Source organism: Tupaia chinensis, unplaced genomic scaffold, assembly GCF_000334495.1.
Source record: "Tupaia chinensis unplaced genomic scaffold, TupChi_1.0 Scaffold143894_1, whole genome shotgun sequence".
NCBI lineage: Eukaryota > Metazoa > Chordata > Mammalia > Scandentia > Tupaiidae > Tupaia > Tupaia belangeri.
Genome location: NW_006203745.1, coordinates 293,715 through 309,216, shown reverse-complemented (window position 1 = coordinate 309,216; position 15,502 = coordinate 293,715). Strand labels below are relative to the sequence as shown.

General features: G+C 37.1%; 1 protein-coding gene across 1 annotated transcript in view; it reads right to left on the bottom strand.

Annotated features, from left to right (window-relative positions):
* Positions 1–1,232: 1,232 nt before the first annotated feature.
* Positions 1,233–15,502, bottom strand: part of LOC102497531 (transmembrane protease serine 11B-like protein) — a 17,827-nt gene continuing 3,557 nt past the window's right edge. The window contains exons 4-11 of the mRNA XM_006165329.1: positions 11,442–11,560; positions 11,279–11,346; positions 8,394–8,557; positions 5,385–5,423; positions 4,678–4,852; positions 2,768–3,027; positions 2,191–2,333; positions 1,233–1,394 (exon numbers count right to left, since the gene is read on the bottom strand). Coding sequence (XP_006165391.1) covers positions 1,233–1,394; positions 2,191–2,333; positions 2,768–3,027; positions 4,678–4,852; positions 5,385–5,423; positions 8,394–8,557; positions 11,279–11,346; positions 11,442–11,560 — 1,130 coding nt within the window. The remainder of the gene's footprint in view (positions 1,395–2,190; positions 2,334–2,767; positions 3,028–4,677; positions 4,853–5,384; positions 5,424–8,393; positions 8,558–11,278; positions 11,347–11,441; positions 11,561–15,502) is intronic.

The window sequence follows — 15,502 nt, the reverse complement described above, 5'->3', positions numbered from 1 at the left end:
CCAGCCTGGGGCTTTTGCCTGAGCTTCTAGGTAGCTTTTTTTATTTGGGGGGGGGGGCGGAGAAGTTTTCGCTATAGGGCGCGTGCGCTCGCCAGACAGAGAGAGACAGAGAGACAGAAAGCAAGAAATCACCCCCCAGGGGTATGGCCACACCGCAATCCCTTCTCCTCCATTCTCCTCTCGGGATCTTGGGCATGCACGCACACGTGAGTTTTAAGCCACCGGGTCCAGGACGCGAACTGCAGTCGACTACGTGGGAGTCCAGCGACATAGCCATCACGCTAACTGCTGGTCCCGTAGATAGCTTTTTAACCACTCTGAGTTCTCGCCCAAACTAGGGACCAAGTGAAGACAACATTCCTTCTTAATAAATAAATAAATAAATAAATAAATAAATAAATAAATAGAAGGATAATGAAACAAAAAAAAAAGTCACCTGCAAATTCTTAAGGAAATAAACAAAACCAAAAAGGAAAAAGATAAAGAAAATTGCCACTGAACAAAAATAGTATGCTTTTAAATTTGTTTTAATCAAAATACATGACACATTTTCATGGTTCATAGCTGCATTTTCAAAATAAGTTACAAATAGGAAATTTCCACAGAAACCCATTTCACCAGTGAAGAATTATGGTGCCTGGTCTCTATAAGTCTAAAATGTGTTGTTTTGTTTAATTTTGCTGCTGATGAAATTCTTTCACAATAATTATAAGAATTGATCCAAAACCCAGTAGTGTAATGTAATACCTAACTCTGACCAGGTTTACCTCACAACCACATCCCTTTCACAAGAGCTATGGCAGGAAGACAGACACCACATGGTTCAACCCAAACCTTCTAAGGTGTTGGTTTCAGTCTCTTACTGTGCTGCCTGCCAGTTTGCCATGGAAGAGGACATACTTGCCTAATTCTAGAAATTCTGTATGACAGTAACCAAGGCCTTCATCTGTGGAGTGATAGCCATAATATGGTTTAATGAAATAGAAAACAAATATTATAATTACCTAGGTTTTCGATGGGATTACTTTATTTGCTTAGTCTCTTCTAGACCAAAAATGAGATCATTTTGTTTTGTTTTCAGGTCAGTTTGAAACTAAAGTTTATAAATATTCCCTCAGGACAAAGTTCTTTCAAAACAGCCCTGTACATGCTAATTTACAATGCATGTTAAATAAGGCTTATCAGTAACAGGCAAAAATGACCTACAGTAGTTGCTGGAAGATGTTTTGCTCTTAGATGCCAGTCTTGGAGGCAATCCAGTTGCGGTAGGAGGTCACTCGCGTATAGACCCCTGGCTTATTGATTTTACCACAGTCAACTCCCCAGCTCACTATTCCAACAAGGTACCAGATACTTCGAGAATTGGGATAAACTAGTGGTCCTCCAGAGTCACCCTAAATTAAAAAAAGAGTATTTATCATTATGAAAACGTCCTTTCAGATATTTATACCAAATAAGCCCAGAAGAAGTGGTAAATGATTAATGCTTTATAGAGAGCATAAAAAGATGTAAATCCCTGTGTCACCCAGACCAGAATGTCTTCCGTGGTACTGTCTAGAGTTTACCTAAAACTCAATGGCATGACAGGATAAGTTGCAAGCTCTACTGTGAGAAAGATTTTAGAAGGCATATGATATGAATGTACTTGAAGTTTAGGGTTTATGTCTGAGAAAAGTAACCAGAATCCTAGCTATGAAAGAGGTAAGAAGGTAAAAGCAATTTGGGTATGGGCTGAATGTAATTGAAATACTTCTGAGAATGATCCTTCATTGAAGTTTGGTTAAGAGTGTAGAGTGTGATGCTAGACTTCCTGGGCTTGTATGCCAGTTACTAGCTGTGTGAACTTGTGCAAGTTACTTAACTTTCTTCTGCCACAGTTTCCCCTTCTATAAAATATGCATAATGTTTGTACATGCATCATAAGGTTGTAATGACGATTAAATGAATGAACTATTATTTATAAAGGACTTTAGGACAGTGCTTGACTCAGAGAAAGTGTAGTGTAAATATTTGTTAAACACTTAAAAACATATTACATATAGGAGTTTTAGTGCAAATAGGAACTTTGATGGGATTGTGAAGGCTCAGAAAAACTGAAGCATAGAATTGTCTCCATGTGGATAATTCTTCACAAAATAATATCAGCTATCTGTGTACCTTCTGGTCAATATGAGTAATGTCCAGAATTACCTGACAGGCATCAATATTTCCTTTCATGTACCCAGCACACATCATTGTATCCAGTATCAAACCATTATATGCTTCTGGAGAATTACAAGTGTTTGTGTCAATAATCTTCACAGGTGCTTTCTGAAGTAATACTGGGTATTCACCTAAAGGAAGTAAACACAATTAGCAAAAGAACTGCTCTAAAACAGAGCAGGATGGAAAACTTGCTTTTCCTGCTTGATTGTTGCCTACTCTTAGGATGAAAAAATTCACTCAGTTCATTTCCTTCACTTAATGTTCAAAGTATAATTTAAATATCTTTATATGATGCCTTTCTAGGCCCTTTTCTCTCTTCTACATCTTTGGACTAAAACTCTCTCATTTAGGTTCTCCAGGTTAGAAAGCCTCTACAAACAAATTGGTCTTCTTGGAGTGTTTCAAATCAAGGCAACTTGAAAAATCTTAACTCTATATGTGCCTTTCCCTGGGAGATCACCAGGGAGTAATGGGTATATGGAGGGACATTATGCCTTTGACTCTGTAGCTAGATCATTAATTTTTCTAATTACACACTCTGTTAAGTTTTCACTGGACTTACCATTATATGAAAATGCTCCCCATCCTGTAACAACAACTCCTTCACCCGGAGGGAAAATCTGTGTAGCTTCAGGAAGACAAACTCGATGTACATCATTCTTAAATAAGACTCTTTCAGTGAGCTGTATAACTGCAATATCATCATGATGTTGACCCTGGATGTAGTTTTCATGGGTAATGATTTGTTGAACATAATGTTGCATATAGGGGGGATTTACTTTAGTGCCAAAACTGACAGAATAGTTGTTTGGATTTTTTGTCCTAGAGGAACAAAAATCAAAACCTGTTTTTACTTGAAAATAATACAAATATGTTTTGCATCTACTGTATTCTTTTCATGACATTTACAGTTCCTTGCTCTGTAGCCTATTAACAATGATATAATTTGAGTTTATTAAATTCACTTAAAAAATTTGTTTGAGCCCCTGTTGCTGCACCATACATTATGTAATTTAACAGGAATATAGAAATGAAAAGAAGTAGCCATATTGCTTTCTTCCTTTTTTTTTTGGCCAAAGTTCATGCACTCGATAAGGTAAGGCAGAAAAACAGAGAGGGGGAAGAGAAGAAACCATCCAACCAAACCCTGGACAATGTTCATGCTGTAATTACCCTCGTCCACCTTTCTCTCCTTTCGGGATTCTGGGCATACACCCGCACACTCCTGGCATGTTTCTTAAGCCACTCAATCTGAGACTCAAACTGCATGGTCAGGCATATAGGATCCAGCTGCTTTAACCATCAGACCACAGAGCCAGCCCCCATAGCCATATTTTCAATATGCTTAAGTCTAATAAAAGATGATAATAAACATGGGCAATTATAATAATTATTTAAATTATTATGTATATAATTATTGGGACTACTAAATAGGAAGGCTTAAATCCATTTGATGAAGGGAACTGATTTCATGGGAAAAGTAGCATTTTAAAGGAGATTATAGAATTGAGTTAAATTTGTCTAAAAGATGAGGAGGAGAGAGCACATATGTGCAAAAAGGGAGAGTGGTATGAAACAGGATATATTTTAGCAACTACAAGTAGTTTAGGATATGTGAAAAATAAACTGATGAGAAAAAAGAATCATATAATAAAAAGGTGTAATATCAACATTGAATAACATTATTATAGATGAGAATATATTTATTACTTTTATTTGGAGTTGCACAAATTTTTTGGTTCCTAAGACCAACAGATTACTACTATCCTTTAAAAGTAAGAAAGCCATATTGTTATATACGGGGGCAGGCCAGCAGGTGCTGGGATCCCACATGGCTGTCTGAATGGTTCAAGTCTGGACCTGGTGGCTTGAAAATCACACCCAGAGTCCCAAGAGGGGAATGGAGAAGAAAAGATCGCAGCGTGGCCATCATCTCCCCAGGGGGTGATTTCTGAACGTGTCCTCTCTCTCTCTCTACTATCTCTTTCTCTCTGTCTCTGGTGAGCACACTAAAAACAAACAAAAAGGACAAATGACCTTATCATTTTTACTAGTAAAGCAGGGAAGTCTTAAGCTTAACATACAATTATCTTCCAAACCAGGACACTTGAAAACACTTTTTTCCTTTATTCATAATTGAGCATGCACACACACACTTGGGAATGAGATCAACAAGGAGAGAGAGAGAGCACCCCTAACTGGGACCTGCTCACACTGCATTCCTTCCTCGTTGCCCATCCTGTCAGGATTCTGGATACACATGTATGTACCCAGTGTTTTGCTGCCAGGGCCATGATTCATCCCCCATCAGCCATGTTTTGCATAGTGCTTAACCATTGCCTTACAGGGTGGGCCACACTTTCAAGAATGAAAGGGAGTACTACTACCAATTAAGCAGGGATTATAGGTGCAAACTGGAACTGTCCCTGGGCATTTGGTCTTCCCCAGCCTCGGGCAACATAATGAATTTACTTTTGAAAGCAGTGAGCTGCCGTCACCAGGTATCTGTCGCTGATCAATGACGCCCCACAGTAGTGCCGACCATTTATTTTGAGACTTGCTTGCCATGGCCATTCTCCTTCCTGAGCATTGGAACCTCCCTTGATTCTATCGTACGTGGCTGACATCCTCGCTCGTCTCCCACAGCCTGTCAGGAAAGGTCAGTTTTATTTCATTGAGAGCAGGAAGATAATGTTTATTTGACTACAAGCAAGAAATTGTGCTGAGTTGTCCTTGGATGCTTATATCTGACAATGTCTTGAACAGATAGGAATAGTAGGTCATCTTTGCAGGAATGACTAGCAGCCCCTGAATCACCTCCATACCCAGCAGAGTACCTCCAAGATGCAGTAGCACTTACAAAACACATAAGCCGTGAGAGGTAGACAAAGTCATCCTTAAGTCTCGGGCTCTCTTTAACCAGACTCCCTGAGTTTAAATTCTGACCCCATCATTTATAAGCTGGATGAATCTAGGCAATTATTTTCAGTTCTTTGTGCCTCAGAATCCTCCTGTCTAAAATGGAGTCATAATCATCCCTATCTCTAGGACTGTTGCGAGGATTAAATAAATTAGTGTATGTAAAGCACTTTGAACTGTGCCTTACTTAGAGTAACAAATTTTGGCCATTATGTTTTAGATCATCTCATGCATTTAATTAAAAAGTTAAATGAACTTACGGTTGTTGATCATCTTCTCAGCATCAACCTTACTGATTTCTAAAATAAAGCAAAAAGTGTTTAGTAAATATAATACCCAACACCCTGCCCCCTGGGGCAATGGAGTAAGACACTCCATTTAGCAGAGCAGAAGAATCCATAAATAATTTGGAATCTCAGGATTAAGTGTTAATATAAGGAGTCAACCCTGCTCATTGGAATTATTCTTTTATAATATGTGAATGTATGATATGGAAATAAAATCTTCATAGTGAGAAGCTTCTTTTTATTTAGTCGAAATTGTATTCTACATAATCTAAAGAGAAAAATTGATAGTTTTTTTGTTTGTTTAAAGAAGTCCTCACTTGTAAATCTTATTCTTATCAGTACATGAAAATAACGTTTAAAAGGACTTTTCAGGCCAATAAGTGGCATATAGGTTAGACACTGAACTCCCACATGACTGACCACAGTTAAGTCCCAGACCTAGAGGCTTAAAACATGCTGAGTGCATGTGCGTGTGTGTCCAAAATCTGAGGAGAATGGAGGAGAAGGGATTGTGGTGTGGCATCCCCCCCGGGGTGTGATTTCTGACTTTTACTCTCTCTGGCTCTCCCTGACTCTCTTCACCAAAAACTTTAGAAAAAGTGACTTGTCTTGTAGTTGCAGATCCTGTATTGTTTTTGAAAGTTTTAAAAAATTATGAAATGAGGATCTAGCCATTTGGGGAGAAAGGAAGATGTCCCACTGATAACTGGGCCTCCAGCATCCAAAACTCGCGTGAACAGCCCTTCTTCAAGAGGCAGACAGCTCCATGGCTCCTGTGATCTAGCCATTTGGGGAGAAAGGAAGATGTCCCACTGATAACTGGGCCTCCAGCATCCAAAACTCGCGTGATTGAACTTCCAAGTTTGGGAAGATACCGACCATCCACCAGATGACTAGAAATCGCTGCAGGACCACAAGAAATATGGGGAAGCAGGAAAATACCTCTCCCACAAGGGAAAAGGATAGCTCCTCTTTATCCACACACAGTTCAATGGAAATCATGGAAATGTCTGATAAAGAATTCAGAACATTCATAATGGCAAAGCTAACAGAGATGGAAGAGAAGAGAGACAAGGAACTGCTGAAGAGGAAGGAGAAAGGAGTTGAAGAGTTCCAGGAGGTGAGGAAATTCATGCTAGATCTAAAAGAGGAATTTCACACTTTACAAAAGAATCAGATGGAACTGTTAGAGATGAAGGCTATAATACAAGAAGTCAAAATCTCCCTTGAAAGTATTAAAAGCAGACTAGATCATACAGAAAATAGAATCTCTAATGTAGAAGAGAAAATGGTTGGCCTAGAAAAATCCACCACGAAGACTGAGAATGACCCAAAAATTTGAGAATAATATGCGAGAAGTACTAGATACCATCAAACGTCCAAACATCCGGATAATAGGCATCCCAGAAGGTGAAGAGACTCATAAGGGCATTGATAATCTATTCCATGAAATCTTACAAGAAAATTTTCCAAACCTGGAGAGGCACTCAAAGATTCAGTCCCAAGAAATACAGAGGACCCCAAATAGAATCAACCCAAGAAGATCTTCTCCAAGACACATTATAGCCAGATTGACCAAAACCACAGACAAAGACAAGATACTAAGACTGGCAAGAGAAAAAAGGCAAGTTACCTACAAAGGGTATCCCATCAGACTAACGGCAGACCTCTCATCGGAAACAATGAGAGCGAGGAGAGAATGGGAAAATGTATTCAAAGTATTAAGGGAAAAGCAATTTCAACCGAGAATTCTGTACCCAGCAAGGTTATCGTTCATTTGGGAAGAAAAGACACGAACTTTCCCAGATAAACAAAACCTGAAAGAATTTACCAGCACCAGACCGGATCTCCAAGAAGTTCTTAAGGGAGTGCTATGTCAGTAAAATTAAATGCAGACACACAGAAATAAGAGTTCAGAAACTAAGAAAATGGGCAACTTAATTGTAGGGCCAAAAGCTGGAGTTGAGTATTACATCCCAGATTTCAATCTGGAACATCGAACCTCAACAGATACAGAAGAAAGATTAAGTACATGAGACTGAACTGATGAAACAGTATTCTACGACTTGACTAAAATATTGCTGCTTTTCTTCTAAGCTTTGTTGTCTGGTTTTAAGGACTTTTGTCCTGTCTTCAGCTATCAATAGATTCATGTTCCTACTATTTGAACAGAATACTAACCTGTTTCTAGGCTTTAAGTTTCAAAGAAATATCCTTACCAGTTCAAAACTGCTTTTCTTGAAACCATCGGCTGATCTTGCTATTGAAAGTAGTTAGATTACTTATGATATTGTGTGACCAACGAAATGTTGGGGGAAAAGGGATTGAAGACAACTGTAGACAGCAGAGATAGTGTAATAAGAGAGTGGAATAGGGCAGAGGGCTAGACATGGGGTAAAAAAACATATATATGAAAGTAGAAATGGAATATTATGGATGAGAACATGCATTACTAAGCCACTATACAGTATATTCTAGATGGGAAACCACATTTAGAATGTTGTGATGATGCTCAGGGAATGAATGTAAATTAATAAAAAAAATTTCAGAAGAAAAAAAAAAAAGGCATTAGAAATACCTATTTGATGACTGCAGTTAAGCTATATAGCCCTAGTTAGGTGCTACTTTATAGTATGTTCATTCTATTCACTGAGGTTTATGCCTAAAGTCAGACTTGTGTTCATGGATAAAAAATTATGAAATGAATAAGAAGACACACCATTGCTTACAAAAACTAATATCTGAGTTTAATATTAAGTATTACTATCTGCTTTAGAATGACAAAAATGTTTCTTCCACCCAGAACTAACTATAAGGCATGACCTTATTGTGATTGTTTTTAATAATGAATACAAATAATTGCTCTGGTATAAAACAGCCACTTATTAATTTAAAAAAATATAGAAGATCAGCTTTGTGTCTGGTAATTGTGATACGTGATAAAATGATGAACTAATTCTCCTCTCTAATATGTGAGCTTACCCGTGAGCCTAAGAGAATTAGGATCTGTAGTCAAGGATCCTGACTGGTTCTTCAGCATCTGATGTAAGACGTTTTCAATTCTTCTTCTTGTGTTGTCCTTTGTTGATCTGGGAGCCTTGAATACCAGCCATATATGTGCTGTCACACTGTTGTCGTTATCAGGACTGGAAACAACATAAAGGTTTCATATATTGCTAAAAAAAAAGAGCATTTTTCGCCCTTATTCCCTGATCTTTTCTAGCTTGATTTCTTCTGCTCTTTTCCAGGTTTGTGTAGTACATATCTTCACTTTAGGTTAATCACAGAATCATCCATCTGCCTAAATTTACTTGATGACAACATGAATGTTATTATATTAGTCAGGCTAGAGGACAAGTAGTTGCACAATTCTGAAGAAATAAGAAAGGCCTGAGATTCAGGGTACAGCTATCGCCTAAGAACTGAGATTTGTGTATGCACTCATCCGTCATTCAATAAGCAGCTACTATAGAAAGGCAACTGGTAGGTGTCTATTGGGTGATACAAGGGAGTCTAAGACATGATTCCCACCCTCAAGGAATTTCCAGACTTTTAGGAGAGATAAGACATGTGTGCAAATCACTAAATTATGTATAGCAAAAGCAATACCATATTTCTCTTACTTGGACATATTCCAATGAGAGGTAAGTCATGTTTTACCTAAAGGATTATAAAAATTTTTATGACATACACACTGGACCTTCTGCTGTTGCTATTTCATCATCCAGCAGATCATTTCATCAGAGATGAGGAGTAACAGTACCGCAAACTAACTGGATGCCAGTTACATTAATTAGCATTTAGTGGGCATCTGTTATGTTTCAGGCACTTCGCTACCACATTAATTAACACACTTAGTCTCCACAATTATCGTGCAGCCCAGGTATCATTATCTCCATTTTACACACAAGGAAAAAAAATGAGGATCTCAGAGGTTATGTTATATGCTCAAGTACACAGCTATTAAACTAGGGCTCAGATTTAGCACAGTTGACTCTATAACCTGAGCTCTTTATATTAGGAACTTTAGACCCAGACATCTCATGAGTACAGTGTCTAGATTGGGCTCAAGGGAAGGAGGGATTTCAATGTTAGCCAAGAAGTAGCAATGACAGAAGTTTTTAAATAACACTGTGGTTGAGGGAGATTAATCTGAAATTGGTATTCAGGAGATATTTATCTGGAATTGGGAAAGAGATGGCCAGCCCAAGAGGCTGAGCAATGGGCATGTAGGAGTTGTCAAGGAGTCCTGAGGTGAGTGCTGAAGTGGCAGTATTATGCTTTGGGTTTTGCTAGAGGATGCTTAACCTTTTAACGTATAAATCAATAACGACTCTTAGGAAACACTCAGCTTACGCAAGTTTGATTATTGTAACAGTATGTACCACAGTTAAAAAACAACTCTGTCCTGTGACGTCTCCATAACTTTTTCTGAGCCTATGCTACCTAGAGATACCAGAAGTTACATGCATGGGAGAGCAAAGTAGAAGCCTTCCGGTAATTATAGTTGTCTCTGGGAGATACTTAGACCCCCTCAGCTTCAGTCTGTCACTTCTATCGAGTACTAAAGTCAGCACCCAGGTTAATGCTACTTGGGACCTTAATTCTTTTTTTAATTCCAGAAGCTGTATAGTCCCAGGAGCAGGGAAATAAGGATAGATATAGTCTGGTGGCACTGATGGAGGTAAAAACAATAATTGTCTTCATTTGAAATGTGTTTATTTGCATATATTTTCACCTGTTATCTCTTTGATCCTGAGCACAGTTATGAGCAAGGCAGGGAACGTTTTTTTCTTAACATTTCATAAAATAGGGGATTTATTGACCCACTCACGACACTAGGGCAGCTAAGTCACAAAGCCTGGGTTCAGATTGTCTGAGTACTTTCTAGGGCTCCCTCTGATATTCCACGCTACTCCAAACCTATACACATGGAACACAGCATAGCTATTTTATTATACTTCCTGTTATGGTGGCTAGATGATTGTCTTTAGCATCAAAGCCTAGTGTAGGTGTGTTCTTTTCTACCCTATAACAAAAACTCTTGGAACAGTTATATAAGGTGTTTAGCTGACTTGGAAGTAGAAAGATAGGAGAAAGCAATATTTATGATTATGCTACAGCTAAATAAAAACGTTAAATCATCAAACATTAGTAGAAGGTGGGGCTGGCAGGTAACATGGTGGTTAAGGGTGTTGGACTCCCATATGGCAGACCGTGGTTCAAGTCCCAGACCTGGCAGCTTGCTTTCTCACTTTCTCTTTCTCTTTCTCTTTCTCTTTCTCTTTCTCTTTCTCTTTCTCTTTCTCTTTCTCTTTCTCTTTCTCTTTCTCTTTCTCTTTCTCTTTCTCTTTCTCTTTCTCTTTCTCTTTCTCTTTCTCTTTCTCTTTCTCTTTCTCTTTCTCTTTCTCTTTCTCTTTCTCTTTCTCTTTCTCTTTCTCTTTCTCTTTCTCTTTCTCTTTCTCTCTCTCTCTCTCTCTCTCTCTCTCTCTCTCTCTCTGTTTTCCTCTCTGGTCAAGCTAAAAAATAAATAAATAAAGTTATATAAAATGAAAAAAAAAATTAGTAGAAGGAAACATTCAGTGTTTTTTGTATATAAATACTTAGGAAAGAAGAAGGATGAGCCATCTATAATTTGAGAATAAATGCATTCCCAGTAAATCACATAAACTTAACAATATAGCCCCAATGTTTGCTTTGCTTTTATATGAAACAATTAGTGTGATTCTTAGGATAATGCTAGATATTACCAGCTTATTCATTAGTGACTATAACATATCACTAGACTCTTTTTACAAAGGAACTTCAACTATAATGGCATGCATGTAGGTTGATCTTTTTCCTGACAATTAATGTTAGTTACTTACACCAGTGTGATGACTTGAGAATTGATATATTGTCTGTAAATGCTAGAAGTGTGAAATGCATCAACCATCTGTTAAAAGAAAATATGAATCAAACATCAAATTTCAGTATTATTTATACCCAGAGAATTAATAGTGAAACAAATACAGGAAAATACTAGCTTACCTTCGTCTCAAGAATTTTACTAAGGTAGTTATTTTCTGGTGATGTCTCCCTTTCGTAATTTCTGTTATATGGAATATTCAGCACTTTAAAGCTTCCTTGATAGTAGTAGGTCCTGTTTTCTGAAAGATAAAAAGTAACATAACAACTATTTAAATTAAATGAACTTCTAAACTAGATATAGATCACATAGTAATGCCAACTGATATGTATTTTGCACATATTAGATATTGATAAACCCTTATGAATCTTCCTGATACAGTTAATTAGGTGACCTGAATGTTATAGGACAAATAATAGAAATATATGTGTTAGACAAAGGTCAGAAGGATGAGAAACTCCTTGGCTGAGACACAAAGGACTATGTACTATAGTAAGATTTCTGTCTAGAGTGATCAGTTGTCAGACCCTGAATAAAAATCGTTACCATTTATTAAGTATGCTTCACATAATAATGTGAAGATAATTTAGAAAATGTTATGAAATAGACCTTATGAAAAGCAACAAATCCCAACAAATACGTAATTGGTGTTCCTGAAAAAAGAACTGAACAAATGAATTTCAATCTGTAGTTTAAAAGCGCACATTGTAGTCTAAGAAAAATTGAAAGATGAACATTAAGACAGACTGCACTTAGTGAATCCAAAGGATTAAAAAAAAATTCAGGCAGGGAGAAAAAGTAATTTGCAGACTCTTCTCTTGAGTGCACTAAATGGGCAAAAAAAATTATAGAAAATATTTTGTTATGAGGAAAAAATGTAAGTAAATAAGTTTTGCCTACATATTCTTATACATGTAAATTATCTAGAATTTCTGTAACTATATACAGTACAGGAATGACTTTAACAATACAAATAGTCAACCTGGAGATAAAAAATGTTGAGTTGTCAGAAAAGTCATGACGCATTTTTGCATACAAAAAATATGTCATGACTTTTACAACCCAGTATTAAAGAACTCAGGAATCACTAACATTCGGTTAAAGATGATGAATTTAATAAATGCATCTAAATATGTTTCTTTCCAAAATTCCCTTAAAATTACAGAAAGTGTTTGGGTTTTGGTTTAAAAGAAGTTAACCCACCAAAACAATAGCAAGGGAGAACAGACAGCATTATGGAAGGTATAAACAGATAAGTGAGGGGTGAAGAGCTTAGCAAACCCAAGAAACTTGAGCCCTAATACAGCAGTGAAGTAAGTAAAGAACCCTATATGGTACCCAAAACTTTTGGGAGTAGGGGTGAAAGTGGGATAAAAATCAGTAAGGTTGATTAAAACTGCTAGCACGATGATTTTTTTCATCCACTAAAAGTGTCTGACAAGAGAAACTGAGACACAGTTGAAATCAAGTGCAGTGTTTGCAAATTTGTATGCTAGACTATTCCCAATTTGACTATAGAGAGCTAACAGCCAGAATTATATCCATTCAAAAAAGAGAGTTTTCCTGATCTGAGAATTCTGATCTATCTAGAATGGATCACCAAAACTACTATGATAAATCTTAACTTCACGGGGGCTCAAAGCTGAAAATCTCAGCAGGATCTTAGATCAAAAAAATATTGACCCAATGGTTGTCAGGAGAGTTTTTAACCTTAAACCTCACATAAATCACACTGGTATTATTATCGCTTAATCAAAGCCAAACAACCAGGCATTCTGAAGGTTCTTTCAACAAAGCAACTACATAGATAGATAGAACAGCTATAATAAAAGCAATTTTTAGCAGGCACTCCCCCCCACACACACACACACACATAGAGAATTTGATCAGCTCTTTGACCACCATTATTAAATATTAGCAGATACCAAATGGTCAATATATATTTGAGAAATGTGTATAATATGAAATACAACCAAGTAAGTGGAGAAAATCTTCAAGGAAAATAATTTTTTTAGGGGAAAATATGTAAGACATTAAATCCAGAGAAGTTTTTTTGGAAGAAATAAGATCAATGTGTTATATAAAGGAATATTTAGATAATAAAAAAGAGATCTTAGAAACTAAATATATGTACTAGTAGAAATAAAGAATTCCATAGAAAACTTGAAAAGTTATCTTGAGAAAATCACCCAGAAGGTGATTTAAAAAAAAAAAAAAAAGAGTAAGGGTAGAAAATAGAAAAAGGAAGAAAAAAATAATAAAGGCAGTATTTACAAGGTCCAATATTAAAATAAGAGGAGCTCCAGAAGGAATTAATGGACAGGAAATCATCAAAGAAATTATCTAAGAAAATTTCCAGGCACTCAGTATATTAAATTTGCAGGTTGAAATGATCCACTGAATGGATAAAAATATGATCTAGACTATGTCTCACTACCATGAAAGCTCAAATTACTTGAGGACAAAGAAAAAAAAATCCATGAAGTTTCAGAAGGTGGAGGACAGAGGTAGAAGTGTCTTTACTCAAAAACTTTAGACTCGGGACCAGCAGTTAGTGTAATGGCTATGTCGCTGGACTCCCATGTAGTCGACCGCGGTTCACGTCCCGGACCCGGTGGCTTAAAACTCACGCTGGGCGCGTGTGCGTGCGTGCCCAAGATCCCGAGAGGAGAATGGAGGAGAAGGGATTGCAGTGTGGCCACCCCCCTGGGGGGTGATTTCTTGCTTTCTGTCTCTCTATCTCTCTCTGTCTGTCTGGCAAGCGCATGCACCCTATAGCAAAAACCTCCCCAAAAACAAACAAACAAACAAAAAAAAAACAAGCAACTTTAGATTCAAAATGCCCTCAGACTTCTTGGCAAAGACTTTGAAAGCAAGAAAACAGTAGAATATTAGTGTTAAAATTCAGAGGGATAAAACTATCCAACCTGAAATCTAGTATTATCAATTAAAGTTAAGGATAAAATTAAGACATTTTTAGACATGTGAGTTGTCAGCAATGTATTCTTCCCAGTCACAACCCTTTCTTAGAAAGCTCCTGGTATATTATGCTGCTTCACTACAACTGATGATTGAAATAATAAAAGGAAGTATGGAAGCCAGGTATTAGGATGTTAAATCTGACAGATGGAGATAATTCCCAGGATGCTAGGACATAGCCATGGTATGAGTGGCTATGAAATCCTCATCATCCACAGTAGAAAATAAGTAGATAATGCCAATAACTGAGAAATTAGGATATAACAATATTAATAACTAACTTAAAGAATTGAAAGTGGTTGTCTCCAAGAAATAGGAAACAGGGCTAATGGAAGAGGGGCTGCATTTTTCATATAAAGCTCTGACAATTTGACTCTAAACTATAGGTATATCTAGCTTTAGGGATGGGGATGGCAAGAAAAACAATATTCAGACCTGGCAAAGCCATGAAAAAAGGATTGATGGTGAGCATGTACTTCATATAAATATATTTTCAAACTAAACTGCTGTAGTAATTTTGATTACAAATCAGAAAAAAAAGTGTTGAGAATGTTGACAATGTAAAAAGAATAATATTGTGAGTAAACTACTAGATGCATAGAAGAAAAATTACAAGTATGTTAATTTTTTCTTCTTTCCCAGTAGAGTGTAGTGATTTGCTATCTTACATTAAAGCACATGTTTTTTGTTGTTAAAAATCTCCACTTTTCTTGGTACTAGCAGTTGACTTAATGGCTATGTTACTGGACTCCCATGTAGTCTACCATAGTTCAAATCCCGGACCTGGTGGCTTAAACTTATGCTGGGTGAGTGTGTGTACATGCCCAAGATCTTGAAAGGAGAATGGAGGAGAAGGGATCCCAGTGTGGCCATCCCCTCTGGAGTGATTTCTCGCTTTCTGTCTCTCTGTCTCTGTCTTCCTTTGCAAGCACACATGCCCTATAGAAAAGAACCTCTCTAAAAACAAAACAAAACAGAAAACAAAAACAAAAACAAACCTCCAATATTCTTTATGTTTTCAAAGGTTTTTTTTAGCAATCTTTATTAAAAGGTTCAGTACTGGTGATGCTGTTAGTAGCTTACTGAACTGCGGTGTTGGAAGGCACATTACTAACCATGGGTCAGATATCTGGGTTGGTCTGAAAAACACCACACACCTTATGTGCATGCCCAGAATTCTAAGCAGATGGAGAGCTAGGGAAAG